The sequence below is a fragment of the Pagrus major genome, chromosome 5 (assembly GCF_040436345.1).
Source record: "Pagrus major chromosome 5, Pma_NU_1.0".
NCBI classification, from domain to species: domain Eukaryota; kingdom Metazoa; phylum Chordata; class Actinopteri; order Spariformes; family Sparidae; genus Pagrus; species Pagrus major.
In genome coordinates, this window is record NC_133219.1 from 27698131 (window position 1) to 27722169 (window position 24039).

Here is a 24039-nt window from a genome sequence, read left to right on the forward strand (position 1 = left end):
AGTCCAAGGACACTTCGACAGCACTCGTGGCTGTTGATGGACATGTTGACTATTGTGCAGATGAAACCTGTTATTTAACATTCTCTTTTCTCCATTCAACAGATTACAGAGGATGGTGTATGAATGTGAAACTTGGATTTCCTGATAATGCCCAAAAATTTAAATTTTAACCCAAATGTGTCATGGTTTTTTTTGTTTCTGTTTGACAGGTCGTTGAACTGATCTCAAGTGCCATCGGCGATGTAGTTCAAGGACTCTACTATGAGAATCACAATAATAATGAGGTAAAGCGTCTATTTCCCTTCTATTGTCTAACTTTGATGTGGGGCAGTAGAGCTAAACAACCTGTGAGAAGTGTTGGCAGAGTACATCAGACACAACGAAATAAAATATCCTGCAGTTAATTTGAAACCAACTTTTGAGTGATGAAAGAGTTGATGACTTGAGAATATAAATAGGAAGGAAAGGTAAATTCTTTGTATAAAACATTTTATATGAAATGGTAATTAAAAGCATAAAGGCTAGTGATATTCAGTATTTTTGTTATGGTCTGTATATGAAACAACCAGAACCAACAATGAACTGATCCTCCTAACTATGTATTGTCTGTGTATCCAAAGCATGATATATATTCTTCCTCTGTGCCAAAGAGCTTGATTCTTGTCATAAACATGAATGAGCCTAACCGTTGCACTGGCTGTTCCTATGTTCATTTTGAGTCAATTGCATATACACCATACCCCAAGGTACTGGAATGTCAAATTGTGATGACACGGGGGAAAGTGGCCCAACGCTGAGGGTGTGAAAGTGATTAAATTTTATTTAAAGATAACTATAAGAAGGCAGTACCATGAGAACCATGTTGTGGCTAGTAGCAGGGAACAGTAGAATGACTGCAGTAAACCTTAAATATCACACCTTTTTAGAAACATATTTTTTTCTCTTTAGATCAGGTATTCAGAAATGATTAACAGCTGTTAATTGTCCCCAATAAACACACTATTTACTGTTTGAGTAACAAACGCTTGAGGATGGCTCAACATCATGTGGTGGAGACTTTATTATCCAGATCAAACTCCAACGATGCCTACATCTGTGCAGAGATGTTCTATTTGACCTTGTTATACCTTTGGTGTTAATAATGTTTTATGTTGGACTCATTTGTTGGCATAAGAGAACATATTAAAAGTGTTTGCAGAGCTGTGGGACTGTTATTCCTGCTCTGGCTTGGCGTCCCTCTCCCAGCTTTCCTCGGTTCCAAATTACTGTAGAGCTTGTGGGAAATACTCTGTTGAATTGCTGTTACTCTCCAGTGCACAATCGGTTACACAGTGAAATCTGAAATCACAGAGCAAGGAGGGCTTGTTTGGATTGAGGTTCTCTGTCGGAAGTTTGAAACTGTACAGTGAGAGCTCAGGCCCATGGTGTCTCGGCCTCTGTTTGCTCTACAGGAGAATAGTCTCACCAATGGCATCGACGTGGCGACATGGGAGGAGCAGGCGTTCCTGTCCCACGGGGCACTGCTGGCCAAGAGCTGTCAAGCTGCGATGGAGCTCGCCAATCACGACAAGGAGTCCCAAAGATTGGCGTATAAGTACGGGAAGCACCTTTCGCTAGGCCACAAGGTAAGTCTAATCTGAGCAACCCACCCACCACACAGCCAGGGAAGTCAGTCTTTGGAGGATAAATCAGTGAGGGTCAGGTGCACCACCAGTGGGCTACTTGTTGAGGTAATGGCAGTTGGATGTCATAGTAAGAAGCTGACTGCTGATAAAGATGTCTTCAAGCCATGAGTAATGAGATAATAATATATATTAGACCTGCTTTGGTCATTTTACATGAAACATTTATCCATTTGTGTTCCTGTACTTGCTCTTGTCACTGGGTTTAAGTGGGTGGAGATCATTTGAAAAACTTGTCACGAACAACAATTTTACATCAAAGCTTCATGACAGTTGTGGGGTCGTTTGATCAGCCCTCACACATTATGAAACAAATTAGCTGCCTGACAGAGGATGCAGTCCCTTGATGTGGTCCCCGTTTTTTGGAGTGAAATGTCGAGACACAATTTGACTCTGTGGTGGCAAAACATGTAATACAAGACATCAGAAACTCCTGTAGGCTAACTAAACACTTTTAGACCAGATTAAATCTAAAAGATACGTTATGAACAAACTCACTAGCCGAGCAACATTAAGGCTATGAGCAGCCCATAATGCAACACTCTGTAGAAGCCAGCGTTCCACTGTAACTCTCTCCATTCAAAAACAAAAATGTGTGAGTGAATGTAGAAATGTCAGGTCTTTGAATATAATAACACTTTTTCAAATGTAATTTCCAGAAAGATATTGCCTATTCGGGCCAATATGGTACTAAAGATTTGAAAAAACAAATGTGGTACAGTCTGTGTCTGTACTGAGACTCTTTCTCTCCTGGCCACCGTACTCTTTCTTTCTTCTGTTTTTTTCTTATTTTAATTTTTAATTATTTTTTTTTTACTTGTCCCACTGATCTACAGTAAGGAGCAGTACAGACATTGTCCTTTTCTGCCTGGCTGAATAATTGGCCTTTTTTAAGTTTAACAATATTATTACGTCTTTTGAAGAAAACACTTCACACTGTAGCTGAAACAAATAATGATGGAAGAGGATATGGGGATACATATTTTTTGGATACTTTCCTTTCAGTGCATTAAATTTAAGTGTCTTCATATTCTCACATCTGAGACAAACATAAAAATGTGGGATGGGGAAAAAAGAAGGGAGGTTGACTTGCACCAGGCTAAAATTGGTATGTTAATGCTGCACATAATGCAGATGCTGAAACATTTTCCAAGGTTCAGCTGAATCATCTTGGTGCTAGCCTCAAAGTAATTCATAATGGTCCCACTCTCAGTGCTGTGCTCCTGCTGTGGCTCCCTGTAGCTGCCTGTCTGCAGGCCTCAGCAGCTACAGGGAATCTCAGCATGGGTGGAAACAGAAATGAGGTCTTTGAAGGAGAACCATCCTCATCAGGCTAGCTGTGTGTTTCATGCTGCTCATTAACAGGGTCACTCAGCATGTAGGTAGGCTGAATGCACACTCACCTGTTTATATTTTCACCACTGGGTCTGTCTAATTGGTTTCAAAGTAGAATCTCAGCCTGATCAATGCCTGATTGACAAATGTGCTCTCTCTTCTGTAGCTGAACTCTGACCTCCAGCCGTTTGTGAAGAGCAGCGTGGGGGAGCCAGTGACGTTCTGTTTGAGCGCCGCCCCGGTGGTTTTCCACCGTCAGATCGTTGGCACGGAAAGATGGCTTCAACTGCTGCAACAGGTACGCTTGGTTAATGACACCACTGCAGCAGCTACATTCATTTTGTTTTGCTTTTTCTTTCAGTCACTTATAATTCTGTCCATGTTACATGCATAACTTGAACAGATGTCTTAGCTGAACTAGTGAAGTCTCAGAGACTTCTGGCAGTCTGTCCAAACAGAAATATCTCAACAACTACTGGATGGATTGTCATGAAATTTTCTATTCCTCAGGCACCACCATGAGGCTGACATGTTTGGTTTTAAATGTCTCAACAAGCATGGGTGGATCAACATAAAATTTGTGAATGGATGGTGCAACCTCAAAAACCACTTGATTTGTTAGTTTATGTATTCATTTTTTTCTGGCTTGTACCTCTCTCAATTCTTCATTTCATTAAAACCTTGCATCTTGAGGAAAAATCATGTATTGCATTAATGTGTGACGTACTGATTTAGCAGGATCTAATTGAAGGATTTTGTCAGGAGTTCTTGTCTTGACAAGTTCAGGTTATTTCTCCTTAGTGTAGTTTAGATGTTAAGTTGATTAACCCCCAAAATGAAATGATTTTAAGGTCTTTAATTTCATATTATTTTGCCTGTTTAAAAGTCAATAAAACATTTTGACACTAGTGTTAAGGCAACTTTTAAACTTGGGTAATTCCACTGCTAATCATCTTTTCTCTGTTCTCGGCAAGGCAAAAACTCAGAGAAACCAACTGGATTACTCAAAGGTAAGCCCACCGGTTTATGTATTCCTCTTTACAGAATCTGCCTCCTCAGCTATGAAGTCTGTACTTCACAATGTTACACAAATGCTGTGCTCCTACCAAATGTTAAAAAAAAACAAAAAAACAATTCTTTCATGGTTTTATCTTGTTGTTTTCACCTGTTTACTTCCTGCCACGGCAGCTGACAGAGCCATCAAAGAGAAACAGGACGTCTTTTCACTGTAACCTATATCAAAGTTGAGAAATGAGCTTTCCAAAGTCAATGTGTGAGGGAAGGGGGAGGCGATCGGGGTGCAAGAAGAGACCGAAGCTACAGAGGAGGGGTCTGATGGTGTTGGGGGGGGTTATCTGGTCCCGTCTGAAACCAGAGCAGGAAGGATTAGTTACTGAGGCCTATTTGTGGAGGAGACACTGAGGCTCTGAGACAGTGGCATTGTGAGAGAATCTCCTTCAGCAGACCTGTCGAGAAGGGGACATGGGGAGAAGTTTGAAAGGAAGGAGAGATGAGGGGACACGAGGAGGAAAGCTGAGAGCAGGACACAGGGAGGGATAACATTTTGGGGAAGAAAAAGAAAGACCTTGGGCCACAAGTGTAAAACTTTGCTTTGATTCAGCACAAAGATGGGAACAGGTAATTACAGGAACTTTGTGCACGTTCCTGGCATTTCCAAATTATGTACATGATGTAGAATGTCTTTTGAGCTCATTAAACTGTTAAATTATCAGAAAGGTTTGCAGAAGCTCTTTTGCATTCAGTGGATTAGTCTTTTATCCCCAATTAGAAAACATCCCTGAAAAGACACTTCTTAGTAAACAGGTATTCCAGTCCAGTCTGGTTAGAAGTGAATATTGTTTGATTAATTAATTTCATTCATATTTTGCACCAATAATATAAGAACATCTGACAACATGAAAGAAGTGAGGATGACTGCAGTCAGCTGTTGTCTTCCAGCAGCATTCACTGAGACATAATGGCCAGTCAAAGCACAATTTACTTTCAAATTTATATGTTTGATATAAACTAAATTAATATTAAACCCATTTCACTACTATACGACCATATACTCAAGAACTCACCTCTGCTGCACATGCTACCTACCAACCAGGTGACAGCAGTCAGTCTGTGCCTGTAAGCCTGGTTTAGTCCTAAGCATCGAAGTAAAACACCAGCACTGGCAGCAGTCTAGCTGATATATCAGCGTTCCTACATTAATGTTGAGATTCTAAAGATAGAAAAGACACAAATCTTTCTTACTGGTTGACCGCAGCCAACATGAGTTATATAAGTGATCGGCAGTTGTCGAGCCTGCTGGGAGGCTGGAAGCATGTGGAGCATTAGCTTACATACCATATCTCTTTAATAATATAATTTCTACGAGCATTTGTTTGGAGACCTAACGCACCTGTTGGACCACAGACTGAAGAAAATGAAAGCTTGAGTTTAATCAAAACTAGCAGTTACAGATGAAAATGACAACATAAATAAACAAGTTAGCCGATTCCTCTTGTCTCCACAATGCAAATCAACTGCCCGCTGTCTAACCGGAAGTGACTGTTGTCAGCTGGACATCACAGTGATTCGATCTATCATGACATCATGACAACCTGTCCTTTAGAAAATGCCGGTATGAAACAAAAATGGACTTTTGATAAAGGGAATTTTCAAATAAAAATGTCTATAATTTAATAATCAACATTTTGTACATTTTGTACATTGTAATGAACATTTTATAATAATGCACAGTTTCTTGGTTCATTCATGAATTTCAGTTTCATTTATTTATGATTATTTGTTTGTTTTTGTCAGATTTATTTATTTGAACACTTTGGGCAACATAAGTATTGACGCAAATGTCAGCATAATTAATTGTGGTCAAACACTTTCTGTATAGTTTAGTCAGTGAGTAAAAATGGCTTAATTTAAAAAAGGACAAGAACATTTTTAAGCAAAAATACTTTTCAATTATCCAAATCCTATTTTATTGAAAAATATCACAGCTGGAATACTTTGTGGAATTAATATGAATCTTCTAATTTGTTCTGAAATGCTACACCTGCATATTACTGAGATCAGAATGCACAAGATGGAGTTTGAAGCTGGAAAGAAAGAAGAATCAGGTTGAGTGCATGTAGAAATATCAAGGAGGTCAAATATATGAGATTTGACTACTGTAACATGCAAACTGAGGAGAATAGGGGGATATTTGGAGATGGGGGGAAGAATAAGTTTATACAGAACAAAACAAGGTTAATGCATCAAATGGTGAAGCAAAAAAAAAAAAAGAAGCAGCCAGGGTGATGCAGAGTTCGGCACCTGCATTTTTTTTAGAGAAGGAAGGCCTACGGGGCTTTCCACCTCTAGAATTCATGAGGTAAAATGCCCCCAGCAAAAAGATGTCCCAACACGCCAGCAGTAAGGCACAAGGAGACGCCCAAATTCACTCAGTCTGTATTCTTTAGCTGTTGGTTGGGGCTGACCTGACTTGATGTTTTCCACTTCCTCATGTATGAAACGTATATGTTGTGTGTGTAAGTCCCAGGCCCTGTATACACAGACACATGGACTTGAATTGTCAAATAGTTTTATTGAGATTCAAACAGGATTATACTGTAAGTCAAACCATTGAAGAATGTAATCACACTGTGAAAAACAAGGACAAGTGTTCTAAAACTGTTCTAAATGTTGGGTGGGCTAGAGATTTTTAATTCCCATGCTTTGCTCTTTGTTCAGTTTATGACCTGGATTGTTGCATAAAATGTCCTGTCCTGTGATCTGGTGCCATAATAAGTAAACTGAAAAGCAAGAGAGACGTGAGATGCCTGGTAGAACCTACAGATAAATACAACTCAGTGCAAAGGCGGTCTGCCAATTTTTTAAAATATAACTCACCATGATGAGCCTGAAATGTTTCCCTTGTAGTTAAATATGGTAAGCTGCCTCCAGCGGTACCAGGGGCAGCATGCAAATACATGATTGTGTTATACAACGGGTTTTCTGTAACTAAGAGAAATGCTCTGCTTCTGTACAATCCAGATATTACCCTCATTTTAAGAGTTCGCTAACTTTGCCTGTCTCGTCACAGTTTGTTGTGTTGACAGCTGGATTGTAACAAGAGTGACACTAACGTGACAAACTAACATGTGTTTTCATCCCTCGACAGCTTTTGGCAGCAGTTAAGTCGGAGAAAGGCGTGAGCTCGGCTGTGGACTTATGCTGTTACCATGGCAACAAGGCTCTGGAGGCCATCCAGGCTTTCCCCTCCTCCGAGGCTCGATCCGCCTTGGAGAACATCGCCTCTGCCATCACCAAAATTTGACCTGGACTCACACACTCACACACACTCACTTCAGCCTCTAAATGCTTGAAGTGTCTTTGTCTGCAGAGGCAACAGGATGAGAACCAGTGAACATTTGACATTTCAGAGACAAATGAACTTCTTATGAGCCAGGTGCTGGCTCATGTCAGGAGAAACTGCTCTGCTCTGTTGTGGATGACAGTGTGCATCAGAAATGCAGTGCCTGTATCCATAAATGGTCATCATTAAAAAAAGAATTAAAAACACATTACTTCAGCATCATGTCATGCGTTGTGTTGGCTCTAATACGTAACCCTCCTCTCCTGTGTGGAGGAAATATCACGCCAAGCTGCATTTTAAAACCTGGCACTTTATTGTTACCTTGCTTATCAGCAAAGGCACATACCAGGCAGAACGTAATTTAAGATGTTTTGAGGAATTGTTATTGTCATCTGGAAAATGTGCCATGAACGGCAAATGATGCACCAAGCAGCAACAAAATTTCATCTTTTAGATTCACCCAGGTTCACCCTGCTCATTACTGCACACCTCAGATGATGCTGAAATCATAGCTGCTGGATGTAGTGGGTGTTTGCCAAATTGAAGAGCAGCTCCAAACCAGTTGTGAAAATGTCTCAAAGTCGTGTTCTACCAGGTATGCACCTCTGCTGATAAGCACAGCTGCAAAAATATGTATTTTTTTTAATGGTATTTGGCATGAAATCCTTTCCTCGCAGAGGGAAATGGCAAGAATCAGGAGTAATGTCATCTATGTTGCCTTATTATGTCTGTCCCCATGCCTGTGTATGTGATCCAAGTCAACCCAGGGGCGGGGAAAGGTCACACAGCCTCTCCCCTTGGCCCAGCCAGCGAGCGCATTGAAGCTCCGCCAAGCAGTAATTATTAATGAAGAGACCTGAGCAAATGGACAGGAAATGCAGAGGTATTGATTGGGCCGGCTGCCCTGCTCTAAGCCGTACAGGCTGGCGCCAGCCTGGTGGCCTGTGGTTTCCCAGGCTGCTGTATGCAGAGGGGGGACAGCCAAGGTGTGAAACCAGGCCACCGCTGGCAGCTGTCTGTCACATCCAGGCCACACCTGAAGGACAGAGCACAGGAGACAGGACGGAGGGAAAAGAAGCAGACTGAGGGTACACAGCTAACAAAGAAGACAGTGTGTAGTTATAGCAGTGCATGTTGGTACCACATCAGAACATGTCCCTGAGACTTTGAGTATTTGCTGCCTGTTTTCCTCAAGATATGAGACTCCTCAATTCATCCTCCGTATCTCACCTGAAATATTTTCTACCATTTTTTTTAGGATTTGTTTGCAAAAATACACTAGATAAAGCTCCCATGAAAATGTATTACCTCACTGTGACATTTCGAGCACAAGCCCTTCTTTGGACATGAAACAAGTGTAGAGACACGCCTTACAAGTACCTGTACAGAGGGGTCACCAGACAGGTCATGTGACTACAAAAATAAGAAAAGAAATACATTATTACAGGACATTATAAATACTCTTGATATGTCCAATGAGACCTGTAAGTACAATTCATTTCATTTATTGATTTTTCTAAACCACCTAAATATACCGTAACAAGATCATCAGGTATGAAAAATGTCATATTATTATGGCCTTTTATGATGATTACAATTTATTATTTAAGAACTTTCATCATTTATTATTTAATCATCCATTTAGATGTTTTTTTTTGTTTTATAAGTAAAGGGGCAACAATTATTGTTTTCTTGTACAATCCAGGTTGTTTAATGATAATTAAGTTGATCTTGAACCTTGACCCTCATTCAGGTTCAGCTGTACGTCATGTATAGCGCTAAATTCAAATAATTAGCAAATGTTTGGATAACACACTAAACAAAGTTGGTGAACACAGTAAACATTATACCTGATAAAACATCAGCATGTTAGCACTGTCATTGTGAGCATGTAGGTATGCTGATGTTAGCGTTTGGCTCAAAGCACCTCTTTGCCCAAGCCCAAACACACAGAGCTCTTAAAGGAAAACTGTCTCGTGTAGGGTGTTAATGATAATTACCAGATCAGATACCCCAATAAGTAACATTTTTACAACATGGGGCAGAGCAGCAGTTGAGAGGAAAGAGACTCAGAGGGTGAAAAGTCCATGAGGAAGAAACAGAGTGGAGGGTGAGGGGGGGAGGAGAGATGATAGGATGTAAAAGAAGAAGGCTAGAGCTGAAGAGCAAGAGACGATGATGTGGAGTGAACTATTTCAAAAACAAGCTCCTGTCTGTTGCTGGGTTGTACGTCCACTTCCTCTACTGTTTTGGTTTCCGCTGTTTGGGCTTCCTGGGTACAGCGAGGTACAGCATGTGCCAGGGAAAGCCTCAGGCTCCTCATGAAATATTTATCCTCGCCGTGAGGAGACATGAGGAAAGTTACATGGAAAGTTAAAAGGACCAAACAAGGAGGGAGGCTGGGGCACTGCCAGAATGACAAATATAGTTACTAAACAGAACTTTTTCAAAAGATGATGTCTGGCCAAAGCAATGAAACTGTTGCATAGACACTCCCAGTAGAAATCAACCAGGCACTGCAGAACAGGATTTGATGGGATGAGTTTTTTTGTGTTTGGACTTCAAGAGGAAAACAGAGTTCTTCCAGTGGTAAAATTAAATGTTTAATTTATAACAGAAATGTAGCCTCTTTCCCTCCCTGACAACATTGCTACTGCCAGCATGAATCTTGGTATCTCCCGCGTAGCCCACATAAAGAGCAGAACGAGGAAGGAGAGAGTTTTGTCAGTTGTATGTCCTGCACAGCAGAAACCCGACTCTCCGTCTGCTTACAGTTTCCAATTTGAGAGTCTTGGGTGTCATGAAAGCAACAGTTGGCAAGACTGTAAGTTTACATGCAAAACATGAAGTGGGTAACAGCGGCCTGAGTGTGCCCCGGCCCAGACGATGAGTGGTGTAATTACAGCAGGGTCCATGGAGAGAGTCGGTCAGCACAGATGCCATTACACACTTGCATGTATGAAGTTGACAGAGAAGATGGTGCTCTTTGAATCTGCAAAAAAAAATAAAATTGCATCGGAAAGTGTTTTTTGTGGCAATATTCTGTAAATTTGGCCATTTTCATGTGACAATTTTCCATAATTCTAGTTTTTCTACCAAGTAGTTAATTCTTGCCAGGGTAAAAAGGCTGTGAAACAGCGTTTATGTAACCAGCAGATGCTACGATTCTTCACTGAAACCAGACATTAATAACTATATTTGACATTGAGTTGAGCCACCCACCTACTCAAAAGCACAGACAACTCTTTACATTCCAAAATGTTGCCTTTAAATAAGAATGTCTTCTTATACACTCCAAACTGTAGTATCTTCTACACTCTGAGAAAAACTGCTTCATGATAAGTGCTCTGGTGCACTCTCAGTACTCTGGAGAACCTTTTCATGCTTGAGAACCTTTTCTTGCTTTTAAGGGTCTTTGTGGAACTGAATGCAAAATAGAGAAAATACTTCTTTAAGTCAAACATTGCACAGAGCTTTGAGGAACCTTTTTATGTTAAAAGTACACATGCTACCATTTCCTTTTAAAATCATTTATCAGAACAACTTTTGCCTTGCCTTTTTAAAAAAAAAAAAAAAAATCCCTTTACTAATCAAAATTGGAAGAATTGTTTACACAATAAACCTTTATTAAATACTTATAAGCATTCATGACTGCAGACTTGATGACTTATAGGAATGTGAGTAACTTAATGAAACTTCTTTAATGGATTACCAACATTTATTACTGCATCCTTACCAAATGGAGAATAAATGCCTGGAAATGGGATATTTCTCAACCTGGCAACCAGCGCTTGTTCTGATTCAGATTGACTGACTGATCAGTAACTACTTATCAAGACTGATTTATTGACCATTAATAAAGCCATTAGTTACTACTTCTTAAGACTTTTTGAAGTGCTTATTAAAAAGTGGTCCTGGGATTACATTTATTTGTAGAATTAAAGTTTGTTTAACTACACACAGGCTCCTGGATGTACTGGGTGTTTGCCAAACTGAAGAGCAGCTTTAAACCAATGGTAAAAAATGTCTCAAAGTCATGTTCTACCAAGTATATCTTTAGTGATAACAGCAGCTGTAAAATAATGTCTTTTGTCAATTAGTTTGGTGTATTTTCTCTACACTGGGAGAAATGGCATGAATCAAAACTGTCATGTGTTGACTGGAAACTCAATTTAAAGGATAAGTTCACCATAAAAATGAAAATTCAGTCACTATCAACTTACCTTGATGCAGATGGAAAGTCAGGAGAAGTTTAGTAGTCCACAAAACAATCTTAGAGCTTCACTTTAAGTAGATGACAATTTCAATCATATTCCCAAAATGTTTACATCACAAGCGTTTTTGTTCAGTTTACAGTTGTCTGATAATCTTTGTACTGCTGCTTCGATCTCCACACTTATATGTATGGATGTCAAATTACTAGAGTTCAAAGACAGTCAGGTAAGTGTCTCACATGTACATAACTGTGATGAGCTGATGCCTCGCCATGGTGTTTCCCTGCCTCCCATTCTTGTGCACGCTGAGATCAATTCCCAGCAGCCCCCGTGACCCTATTAGGAATAAGTCAGTATGTAAAATGAATGAATATGAGTGATATTAGAACCTCCATTTGTCTTCTTGTGAATGGCCTATCCGTAAACACCTGCTAATCTCATCATATAGCTGACGGTGATGGATGAAAGTCATTCTCCTGCGATGAGAACAGTATGGCTGATTGGCCTCCGCGACACAGACGAGCATATTGGCCAAAAATGACACTTTAACGAGCTCTTCCCGGTGTTAAGTGCTGCACGCCGGCCCCTCGTCGCAAGCCGTCGCCTGGCTGACCCCGGGCCGTGCTTCCCCCTGCACAGGGCCTGCTCGCTTCATTGGCTGACAGATCAGACTGCCATGGAGACAGCTCATTAGTCGAATAATGAGAACCACACCAGCCACACGTTGTCTTGTTATATCATCTCACTATCAACGTATTTGTGGCTGGGAACAGAACATTGGGTGCTAGTGTGTGCATGAAATAGCCAATGATTAAGATAGAATTATGGCACTGTGAGGTCTTTGGTTCATCTCTCACTGACTGAAATCTCTGTCCATCACAAGAAACCAGCTTACCAGCTCCGCTTAATGGCTGCTGCCTCTTACAAGTCCAAATTTCCCTCCGCTGCAACCATATGGTAAAGCTCCATATGATTGCCTTCTCTTACCCATCATTTGACTTTCAGCTGCCAGCAGCTCCAAGTTAATATATTTCACAGCTATGCATTTTTTAAAGCTTTGACCCCCAAATCGTTGAATGTGGGATGCCACATGATATTGTGATTACTGATGTACAGACGGTCAGTTGTAATTTGAGGATATTTGTAGCCAGAGTGGATGAACAGACAAAATCCCTAACATCAGAGCCTCTTGTGCACACACTAGTCTATGGTTATCCGTGTGTTTTTCTCAGCTCAGCAAGAGTAAAGTTGGTAACACTTTATTTGAAGGGGTGTGGATAGACTGACACAACACCATCAAAACCACAAATATGACACCTGTTGTGACCATGAAGGAGTCTTAATACATGTTTGTGACTGTTGAAGTGTCACTGGGTCAGTTACGTCACTTTTAATCCAAAGTTGACATTAACCAAGACAACATAATGTTGTGTTTTACTGTATATATAGACATGTAAATCATGTCACAGCCAGAAGTACAACAGAATGGAATAATAATTGTCTTTGATGTAGCATTTAACGTTCACTACCTCAATTTAAAGGATAATTACACCAAAAAATGAAAATTCAGTCATAATTTCCTCATGCAGATAGAAAGTTGATGAAGATGAAGTTTCGACTAAAAGTTCCACAAAACATCTCTGGAGCTTCACAGGAAAACAGCATTACAGCATTCTCCTTAACAACTGAAGTAGATGGGGACTTGTTTTCAGACATAAAAAAACATAAAAATGGTTCCATACAGCTAGTCGAGCATAATTCAAGTCTCGAGAAACCCTGAGATTGAAGAGATTTGTTTGAAAAGACATTATTTACACCCTCTGTGCACAGTCGAGCTTGTGCACCCACTACAGACAGGGTGTGTGCTAACACTTTTAGCTGTTTAGAGGAAGGGGAGGCTCCAGAAATGTTTTGTGGACCACGCAACTCCAACTACTCTGCATGGTGATGAGTAGATAATGACTGATTTTTCTTTTTTGGGTGAACTTATCCTTTAAGTAAATAATTGCATGGAGGAAGATGGAGACATCAGTGAAGTCAGTCCTCAGGAGACAATCAACCTCAGATGCATACAACCAAAACAGTAGAAAATATTTAAGCCAAGAATGTTATCCAGATACAGTGACAGAAAACATTTGTCAGCATAAAAGATGTGATTTGTAAGAAAAATGTGTGGTTTATGAATAAAAATAATGTTTTCTCCATGTAATAAAATGTGTGTTTAGGCACGTGTGCCAACTTGAAACTGCTGATATCCTCGAGGTTTACATGCAGCCCAGAAGCTCAAGGTTGACACATTGTTCTTTACAGCAGACAGGTTATGATCACGGCTCGTTCTCATGTTATTACAGTCTCTATCCACTTGAGGGCGATGTCGCCCATATAATTTGTGCTCTGTAGCTCAGGGTGAACAGAGATTATCCCTGAAAACAAGAGGTTTCACTCCTACCTACTTCTTTTTTTGCTTCACTGTACAATTCTTATGACTAGAGACAGTATAAAACTAAGACGGCTACTTATTGGGACGATTAAATCTTAATTTAAACAAATACATATATAAATTGTTTATATGCATATAATATATTTTTTAAATTGTTTTTTGGTATTCCTGTTCTGCATATGCATAGTTACCTGATGTTGAATATTGACCATAAATGACGGTCTTGAATAACTTGAAAATCTTAGTCGATCAGTGTATGTTTTCTTATCATTGACATAAATTAAGAACTAATAAAAGTTGCTCTATTATACTGTAGCTTGTTTCATAATTCTAGGTCTGTAACTCCATGCATCAGGCTAAATATGTTGCTTTTTGATGAAGCCATTATAAATCAACACAATGTGAATTAATGGGCTGTTTCTCTCCACTACTCAGCACCAATAACCAACTCTAGCTGATAAGAAATACACCACAATTGCAACTCTTTTGATGTTCTGTAGCACAGTTATTAACAATATACTGCATTTCAAAGGAATAGTTAGTTGGCTCTATAAATATTATAAAGACACAATAATATACAGAATAATACCATATGGTATTGCTCATAATTTATTTAACTGTGCCAACAAACCTCTGGAGCCAATCAGTATTCAGTTTAAGTCTTCACTAAAAACTATTCTTGGACAAAAGTACATAAGAAGCCTATAATCAGCAGACTTTACATAAACTATGGAGAGAAAAGCACCCATTACTACAGGTGAAATGACCTGTGTCAATGCTATAATGTCATGTATAATCGGTATTAGATAACTATCACTGATGCATTAACATGTAAACAACATTGTAATGTTGGCCAAGGTGGTTCTAGCTATTTTATATACTGCTGGATGGTTTAATTTAGTTTACAACAATGCATCATACTTTTATTGTAGGTTTTCAAAATCTTAATCTACAACATACCAAGTAACTGTTGCTGTCAGATACATTTAGTGGAGTTAAAACTACATCTCTCGCTTAAATGTAAATAATTAAAATAGTCAAGCAGGCTGCAAACACTTGATTGTACTTCAGTATTATAGTAAATGTGCAAACTAACTTCCCAGTACTGATTTTACATATTGTATCAACAATAAACAGATGTGTGAATATGTATGTTTCTCTTGTTTGGTCATTTTAATATGTGATGCAGCGAAGCTACAAATTAAGAGCACTGTGGGTAAACAGGCCGAGCTGCCCAGTCCAGACACTCACGTGAGGCTCAACATAACGACAGCCGTGATGGGACACTTTTAAAAAGGGCGGCGTTATGACAGTACTAGTTCAACATCAGATTTGTGTCCATGTACACGGTTTTATTACTGTTATTGTATTTCGGATTATTTTTTCACTCCTCTCTCGCCACAGCTGTGCGGAAGTGACACAGCAGGCGCGCGCCCCGTCACGTCACGCGAGAAAGCGCAGAAGCCCAGCGAGAAAAAAAATATCAACAACAAGAACAACATTTAGCTGCAAATAAAGCGCCGCGATAGTCCGCAGACATGTCCAGCACATCGCTAACAGTCCTCAAGGATTGCATGGACTCGTAAAGGTGAGCTCAAATCGTCGTCACGCGCGTTTACCGCTAATTTAACAAGAGTCAGAGCAGGAGGGGGACTCGTCCACGCAAACATTGCCGCGTCATTAAAATTCACAAACAAAATGTTGCACAACTAAAGCGACGTTTGGATATCCACAATGACCCGCCGTGGTGTTAACGTGACAAGCTTGTGCCGAGGCTTCGGAAAGAGTTACATTCTCACAGCTGGTTTGTGTTTTGGTTCAAGGGTTCATGGGCGGAAGAATGAGGAAGTAGCTGCTTAATAAAGGCTGGAGGAGAGCTAGGAGGCAACTCTGTGCACGGTGGCATGCACAGTAGTCCCTAGCAAAAAATCTAGGCCTACCTACATTTAGGTTGTAAAGAAAACGAGTTGGCATTGCAACAGATTTGTTTTAGCAGTTTAACCAGCTTGGCAGCATACAAGAGCAAAGTGCCTGCAGCTGATCACATGCTGTTTATCATAACGGTAGCATACCAGCCACTACATGTTAATGTTAACTAAGGAATAGTTTGAAGTTTATAATATGCTCACACACCATCATTTGAAACGTACAGTATGTATGTGTTATTCGTTGATTGGTCCATCATGCATATATTAATAAAACCATCACTGATCCAGTGTCATAATTCCAAACCCTCTGATGTATTTTCTGTCCTTGGTTGAATTTATTTAGGTTCTGGAAATGCATGCTACTTAGTGCTGCAACTAAGATTATTTTTATTATCAGTTCATGTACAAGCTCTTTTACCGATGAACCATTCACCATCTATGAAAGATCAGCAAAGAGTGGAAAAGGCCCATTACAAGTTCCCAGACGCCATCGTGATTTTTTATTTTTTTGCTTTAAAATGAATGTTTCAGCTCAACTGTTGCATCATGTATGTTGTTTGTGATTTATTTTTGTAGGCTATGAATTCCCCTGAGCATGGAGAAGTTTCAGATGAAGCAATGCTTGAGAAAGGTAACTTCTGCAACCTGTATCTGTGCCTCTGCAACTGCAGAAATTCAACATAGCTTCAACATAAATTTATATTTATATTCAGACACAGGATTATTTAAAGTAGTTGGTTGATTTTTCAGACATATCTGGGTCAACTGCAACTTTTAAAAGGAAAATATCAGTATTGAAGTGGAAAAGAAACAAAAAGTCTGATCACGTATGCTGATCTTGAGGGATATTATGCTTTTGTAATATTGTTATTAACTTTCGTTTGTATTTACAAATGTACCAGAACACAAGCATGAAGAAGACGTCAAGGAGGAGATGGAGGACTTTGCTATTTGTGAGCCACCAGAAGGACTTGGAGGAGGATCTCCTGGGGCCACTGAGGCTGGTAAACGGTCATCTGCAGAGATGGGCCCTCACACAAACCAGTCCACTAGCAGCAAGAGAGTCAGAATCTCTGGCGAGGTAAGCTAACCTCACACTATTTTATCTAACTAAAAACATTGATATATAACACAAACAATTTGCTTATATTATTTGTTGTAGAGGACAACATGTCTCTTACAGTTATTTACTCTGTCTAGATGAGACGGCACTTGATAGATGAGAGCAGCAGACATGAGCCTCTTTGCCTCACCACAACCGGAGAGAAGAGGGATTATGTCCATCAGAAATCCAGAGTCTCCTACAGAAAGCCTCTCTTCAGCATCTCTCACAGGATCTCTGACAAGAGGAATACACCAAGCCTGGAGCAGCAGGCCAGTCATGGGTCTGGAAATCAGCTCAACTTCAGCAGCATCCTCTCATCCAAGAGCCTGAGCTCAGAGGAAAATGGCACATTGGAGACTTTCCCGACAGCAGAAACCTTAGGCCAAGCTTCATCGGCAGACTCTAGCCTTTATCCTCTGATTGAGAAAATGTTTCTCATTCTCAATACCCTTAATTCAAGCATGACACAGCTGCATAGCAAAGTGGACTTGCTGACCCTTGAGGTCATGCGAATAAAGAAGCAGATCAAACCAGCCGACATGGTGACGGAGTTCCAGCCTCCTCCTGAATATCTGCTAACAAGTGACGAATTGAATCAGCTGATGGAGCAGACATCCAGCGCCGGGGAGCTTGGTTGTCGGCTGCTAGTGCATCTCTTCCCAGAGCTGTTCAAAGCCAGGGAGTGCTCTCATGAATGCATGGCAAGCAAGAGAACACTGGAGTCGCTACATCTGCAGCTGATCCGTAACTACGTCGAGGTATGCTACCCCTCAGTCAAGAACAACAGCATCTGGCAGGAAGAATGTCTCCTTCAGATTAATGACTTGTTTAATCGCTTCTGGGCTCAGAGGGACATGGAGAGCGCTCGGCTGCTCAGGAAGCAGACAATCACAGGTGCTGGGATAAAGGCTGAGCATCCTCAAACCTATCGCTTCATTAATGAGCAGGGCCAGGAGGAGCATATCTCTTTAGATAACCAGCAGAGCAGCCTGCCTGTGTCAGACCTTGCTTTCAATACACAAGCCACAGAGGAGCTGGATGAGTTCTCTTCCCCTGAGGACTTTGTTATTTTTCTAATGCACCGTCTCTTCCCTGAGGTTTTTGAAGAGGGGAAAATGCCAGAAGGCTCGAGCAGTTTCAGTAGTGTTGGGCAGCTAATTCTGGACTCTGAGAAGATGGAAATAATAAGAAAGTACATGGAAGCTAATTTTCCTGATGTGCCTGAGGACAGCTGGCTTCAGGTGTGCATTCAGCACATGGAGGATGCACTCGAAGGTCCTCACAGTAATGGCAATGGCAGCGAACCTGACAATATCAATGATGAGGGCTATGACCTGGCCAGCCTTCCAGAAGAGGTTTCTATTATTAAGGTTCCAGAGGTGGGTGATTATGAAAGGCCCAGTCGCAAGTCTAAAAAGTCACTGCTGACACCTGTGGATTTTGACAATCTGGAGATTCCTCTTCCTGACTTTACTGTTCCCAACGAGTACCTCTTGTCCAGGGAGCAGCTGAAGAACAACTATGAATGTAGCTTGTCCATTGGGAACTTTGCTTCTCGGCTGCTGGTGCTCATGTTCCCCGAGCTCTTCACCCACGAGAATGCCCGGAAGCAGTACAACTGCAGTGGTTCTCTTGGTAAAAAACAGCTTGACCCTGTTCGTGTAAATCTGATCCGTCATTACGTGCAGTTGGTCTACCCTCGGGCCAAGAACGACAGAGTGTGGATGTTGGAATTTGTGGGCAAACTTGACGAGAGATGCAGGAGACGTGACACGGAGCAGAGAAGATCCTACCTGCAGCAACGCAAGGTGTATGGTCAGGAGTCAGAGCAGGACTTTCTTTGCCAGCTAAACCCGCTCAATCCAGATAGCATGAGGGAGGATCCTGATATTCCCACTTTACCCCCTGAGAAAAGTAGCAAAGACTTTTGTAAAATTCCCCTGGACGAACTGGCTGTATCCAAACCTGACTTCCCTGTACCTTCTGTCTACCTGCTCTCAGACACTGAGGTACGGGAAATTGTCCAGCAGAGTCTCTCTGTTGGGAACTTTGCTGCCCGCCTGTTGGTGCGCCTCTTCCCTGAGCTCTTTACCCAGGAGAACCTGCGGCTGCAGTACAACCATTCAGGAGCTTGCAACAAGAAGCAGCTAGATCCCGTTCGCCTCAGATTGATTCGTCACTATGTGGAAGCAGTGTATCCTGTGGATAAGATGGAGGAGGTGTGGCACTATGAATGCGTGCCAAGCATCGACGAACGCTGCCGGCGCCCTAATCGCAAGAAGTGTGACATTCTTAAGAAGGCTAAGAGGTCAAGCACTGTGTCCTAGTTACAGTAGTCTTCAGTTAGGCAACACGTTTTGTCACAAAAATAATTGCACAGTATATAAGCTGAAACCGCATTGTTGAACTTTTTACAAACTGTCCTCTGTAGGATGAAGCCAAGCTGTTATGAGTTTCTTCAGTACTATTCTTAGTCATATTTTACCTTTCGACTACAGCATTAGATGTTTATGTAGTCTTACTATTGTTGGATAAAGAATTAAAACTGCTTCTATTTATAAGCCAAAACTGTCATAGCTTATCTAACATACTTTGTTGATAAATGTTGTAGCCTTAAAAACAATAACAATGATAGTAGCTAATAGCATAGATCTCACTTATGCTCTAAGGATAGAAATGAATCACAATGATGTGATATTTCCATTGCAGTTACTGATGTAGCATTGTGCCACCACTGTTTTAATAACAATGTGCTTATGTTAAGCCTTCTTATAGAAGTTTATATTATAAAAACAATAACATGACAATGGATCATGATAACCTATTTCTAATAAAATCACAATAATAAATATGACATTTGATTGTACTGTATTACATATAATAGCTCTTAAGTGTTCCTGCTGGTGTATCCGTCTTATTTTATAAGATGCCCTTTTCAATCCTGAAAAGTTCTGTACTATGCAAAACATATATAGTGCTTGTACTCATCATTTTATATATTTCCCTCAATAAAACATGCAATTAGGATGAACAGAAAAATATGAGGAGTAACCCAAGATATCACAAAGTTCATGATTCAGATGAAACTTCATTCACGAATGTCATGTGCTCTTCATCAGCCAAGTCATCAGGACATGATTTTCAGATTTTCCAAACTTATGTGCACCCTTTATTTTGGGAGTCTCACAGCATATTGGGGAAAGATAAACACTCAAAATCTCCCACCTGACTGCTTCATGTTTACAACCACTGAGACCTTTTTTTTTTTCATTTTAGCCAGTGCTGTCGCTTTCATTGGCCAATGACACTACAGTCACCACTGTCCTACTTCAGTTCATGGCTTGAAGGCCTCATCCTTGGAAAGCTCTATACTTTTCCAGCGCCTTATGGAAACTTTGTGCTTTTCTGTGGTATTTGATTCGCCATATACCCTCCGGGGGATGACTCTCATCAGAGTCACTGTGTTTGTTTCTTTGTTTTCCGACAGTACCAGATCCAAGGTGTCGCCAACTTTCACCTGAATAAAAAACAGCAAATGAGGAATGAGACATAAGCTTAAAAGACACAAGTGGAAAGACTTAGAATTTCAGTTAGGAATCTGTCACATGCAATAAAACCTCACTTACCGTTTTACTTTTCTTGATCAGTTTCTGTCCATTTAGCCTGAGCTTGTTGTCATAGAAGGCGTCCTCTATTTTACTGTGAAAAGACAGAGGAAAGTTAGTCTACTGTGCCATTTTCCAAAAAGGGAAAGTGTTTTAAAAGCCCAGCAGTTTACAAGTTACATTTGAAATTGGTCATGAAGCAGAATTCCCCTAAATCAGTGCATTCCTCTGAAACTAAAAAAAAAAACCCTGCATCCTGTTCAGCTTGGACAGCATTTACTGGATGATATCTTATATTGTTTTGACTGGGAATTAAAATGTCTAGCCCTTGTTTCTTTCTGTTAAGCCAGCTATAAAGATATGACAGTGTTCAAATCTGTGAGAGCAGCCATCAGACAGTGACTTACTTGCGTGCAATGTCCAGGCCAGCTTTCATAATGACATCATAGCGAAATGACTGCACATATTTCTCCATGTCTTTATAATCCTTTGGTAGATTTGGGTTCTCATCCACCTCATCTTCATAATCACTGTCCTCAAGGTCTTTTTCGTCCTCATCTTCGTCCTCTTCCTCCTGTGCTGTCCTAGCAGCACCTTTCTTCTTCTTGTTGCTTTTAAACCTCAGATGATGGACAGACCATCCCCTGACAGCATCTCTGCCATGAAAAGCAGGCCTGTGACAGCCAAGTGTGGGGAACGCTGTGCAGCCCCACAGCTGCCGTGTGTGGATGGCCCTGGGACACCATTCAGTCTGCCCCAGTCCATATCCAGCAGCCAGCAGGTGGCGGGGGTTCAACCTTCCTAGTTGCCTCATGGCAAGTGCCTGCACCACCAAACTCTGCATGTTGGCGCTCAACCCAGTCACTAGAAAAACATGAAGAGTGGGGAATCAGTATGCTAAATTACTGATGTTGTTTTGAAAAATGTAAGTATAAAAGACAGTGTGTTGAAATTATTGTGGTATCAACAATATCAGTACCCAGATTAAAATAATTAATATGAATACATCATCAAAATTCAAGACTTCAGAATTACTGACAGAAATATTGCCATCAGGTGTCGTTGTAAATCACCTCTTAAAATGATTTGTCAGCGTCTGTTTACAAGAATAAACTGTCAAGCTCAATATTTTAGACTTGCTGTCACATAATGCCCTATTTTGCCATATAACTTCACGATTTATACCACTAATTAATTTATTAAATTAGAGACATGTGATGTCCGTTCATTGATTGCTTTGTTAGGTTAAGACTATTTGCATTATAAAATCTGCAACACTTTCCAACAAATCAAAATATACCAATTTCAAAATAAAAGCCTGGCTTTATTTTATAGCCACGAATTGTGTCGCTAATGCAGTAGCTTTTAACATGAATGTTGAACTAATTATTCTGTAAAATGAAAAGAAAGAAATGACAGAAAGAGAGCCACAAACTGGAGCTCTACTGTTAAATGTTAAATTGCGTTTTTTGATCTTCCGGAAGTGATGTGTTTATGTCTGCATTTGAGCAACAAACATTTATGCTAGGATAAGGCCTCCCAGTTGAGGAATATCGTTCTTTTTCTTTTATTGTTAGCTGCTGTATACCTTTTCGTGTTAATTTAATGTAATACCTGTCTATGCTTGACTGCCATTGACATTTTAGAGGCTTAAGTTGAAACCGAGCTGAAGCAGAGACAGCAGCTAGCTTAACTTTTCTCCTGTCAGCTCGTGGGCTCATTATTTCGATCCACTTGCGACCCACCACGAGCTTGCTAACAAACAAACACAGTATGCGCAGCCTTAGTTCGCTGCTAAATGCTAAATATGAAGTTGTTAACATGCTAATTATTATTTTGCAGTCCACTCACCTATGGAATAACCTCGCATTGCTTCTTACTGTACTTCTTCGCCACTTCTGACTGGGTCACTTTTGTACCAGCGTGATTGTGCTGCCATCTACCGTCCTGGAGGAGATTGACATCACTTGGCCAAGCTGATGAGATAACAGTAAACCACAGTTGGTTTTTGTGCGTTAATGTAAAACATTAACCGGGACATTCTTTTAAAATTGACTAACTCCACTACGAATTATTAGTACATTACAAAGGACATACTGCCCTGCATGTTTTAGATGTTTCCCTGCTTCAACTCACCTGATTCAAATGAGCTTACCATCAAGCTCTGCTGAAGCCTGATAACGACCCATTCACTTCAATCAGGTGTGTTGGGGCAGGGACATAGGGCAGGGGGCCCCTACGAACAGGACTGAAAAACACTGCTTTATACTATGGATTGACTGGTTATTGGATCTGATATTCATAATTTTTCTGATTATAGGCATCTGTGTTTTTATCTGATTGCTGATCAAATAATTTTATTTTTTTTTCTGATTCAGCACGCAGTCTGCAAAGTAACTAGTAACTCCAACTAAATGCACTGGAGTAAAAAGTACAATATTTGCCTCCAGAATGTAGTGGAGTAAAGTATAAAGTAATTAAATACAGCTAGTGACTGTATAAATATAAATATAAATACAAGTAAAATACAAGTAGGACTAACTCAAAATAGAACTTAAGTACAATAATTGAGTAAATGTACTGTTTTTTTCATACAGTGTAATCAGCTGTTTTTATAGTATGGAAAGACTAGAATTTGTTTTAATGTTAGCTGTCATCAAGGTAAATGGGTAAGCTTTTTGTAGTTTATTATTGTTATTATTGTGCCACTGTCAACATGATCATTTCCATTTCATTTTAAATATATTTTAACCAGTATTTTTAATATTTATCTGCAAGGGTTTTTGAAAAAGATTTTCAAGTAAAAGTGAGACACCGCAGAAAGTTAAAATGAATATGGGCCTTTTCCATTGTACACATTTTGACTTGTCATAGTAGGAAACACACAGGTGTTACTAATAAGATTGATAAATGGCTCTGTTCCACTCAGGTGTCCCAGTATTTTATTATTTACACATTTGCTTTTCCTACTGTGACATGCCAAAATGTCTGTGAAAAATATTCATTGGTGTTCATGAAGCAGCTCCTACAGTAAACACACTCCTCACCCAGATTTTCCCAGCGACTCTGAGGATCCAAGCCAGCAACCTGTTTCAAATATACAAAGGTTTGCCCCAGACATTTATTGCAACTTTTATTCTTCCAGCATAAGATAAATTTAAATACATATTTTAAAAGGTAATCAAGTGATTTATACAGCCCATTTGATTATATTGATGACAAGAACATTTTAAACATTTTACAAGAAGCTTTCATTGGTCGTGTGTTGTTTTATGTCTGAGCAGTTAAGTAGTTGTCAATATATCAGTGTGAATACTTTATTACTTTAAGGGAATTTACATCAACATTCAGCTTCACTACAATTCAT

The 24039-nt window shown here is 40.1% G+C and overlaps 3 protein-coding genes across 3 annotated transcripts in view; 2 read left to right on the forward strand and 1 right to left on the reverse strand.

Annotated features, from left to right (window-relative positions):
* The window catches only part of pdss2 (prenyl (decaprenyl) diphosphate synthase, subunit 2), a 29305-nt gene extending 21714 nt beyond the window's left edge, over positions 1-7591 (forward strand). Inside the window, exons 4-8 of the mRNA XM_073465407.1 lie at positions 210-284; positions 1452-1625; positions 3184-3315; positions 3992-4027; positions 7186-7591. Of these exons, the coding sequence (XP_073321508.1) occupies positions 210-284; positions 1452-1625; positions 3184-3315; positions 3992-4027; positions 7186-7341 (573 nt within the window). The 3' untranslated portion in view covers positions 7342-7591. The remainder of the gene's footprint in view (positions 1-209; positions 285-1451; positions 1626-3183; positions 3316-3991; positions 4028-7185) is intronic.
* Positions 7592-15481: 7890 nt separating this feature from the next.
* Positions 15482-19921, forward strand: bend3 (BEN domain containing 3). Its single transcript, XM_073466749.1, has 4 exons — positions 15482-15622; positions 16539-16593; positions 16865-17043; positions 17163-19921. Exons 2-4 carry the CDS (start codon positions 16542-16544, stop codon positions 19392-19394), a joined length of 2463 nt encoding a protein of 820 aa, XP_073322850.1. The 5' UTR covers positions 15482-15622; positions 16539-16541; the 3' UTR covers positions 19395-19921.
* Positions 19922-20205: 284 nt separating this feature from the next.
* mtres1 (mitochondrial transcription rescue factor 1) lies at positions 20206-22629 on the reverse strand. The gene is made up of 4 exons (XM_073466750.1): positions 22524-22629; positions 21080-21536; positions 20694-20766; positions 20206-20584 (listed from the first exon to the last, which is right to left on the reverse strand). The coding sequence occupies exons 1-4, from the start codon at positions 22540-22542 to the stop codon at positions 20402-20404; spliced, it is 732 nt and encodes a 243-aa protein (XP_073322851.1). The 5' UTR covers positions 22543-22629; the 3' UTR covers positions 20206-20401.
* Positions 22630-24039: the final 1410 nt, after the last annotated feature.

Coding starts and splice junctions, on each gene's coding strand:
- mtres1 (XM_073466750.1), bottom strand. Junction 20,767..21,079: donor GGCCTGGACATTGCACGCAA/GTAAGTCACTGT, acceptor GTCTTTTCACAG/TAAAATAGAGGACGCCTTCT. Junction 20,585..20,693: donor TGATCAAGAAAAGTAAAACG/GTAAGTGAGGTT, acceptor TTTTTTATTCAG/GTGAAAGTTGGCGACACCTT.
- bend3 (XM_073466749.1), top strand. CDS start 16,542: ATGAATTCCCCTGAGCATGGAGAAGTTTCAGATGAAGCAATGCTTGAG. Junction 16,594..16,864: donor TGAAGCAATGCTTGAGAAAG/GTAACTTCTGCA, acceptor CAAATGTACCAG/AACACAAGCATGAAGAAGAC. Junction 17,044..17,162: donor GAGTCAGAATCTCTGGCGAG/GTAAGCTAACCT, acceptor TACTCTGTCTAG/ATGAGACGGCACTTGATAGA.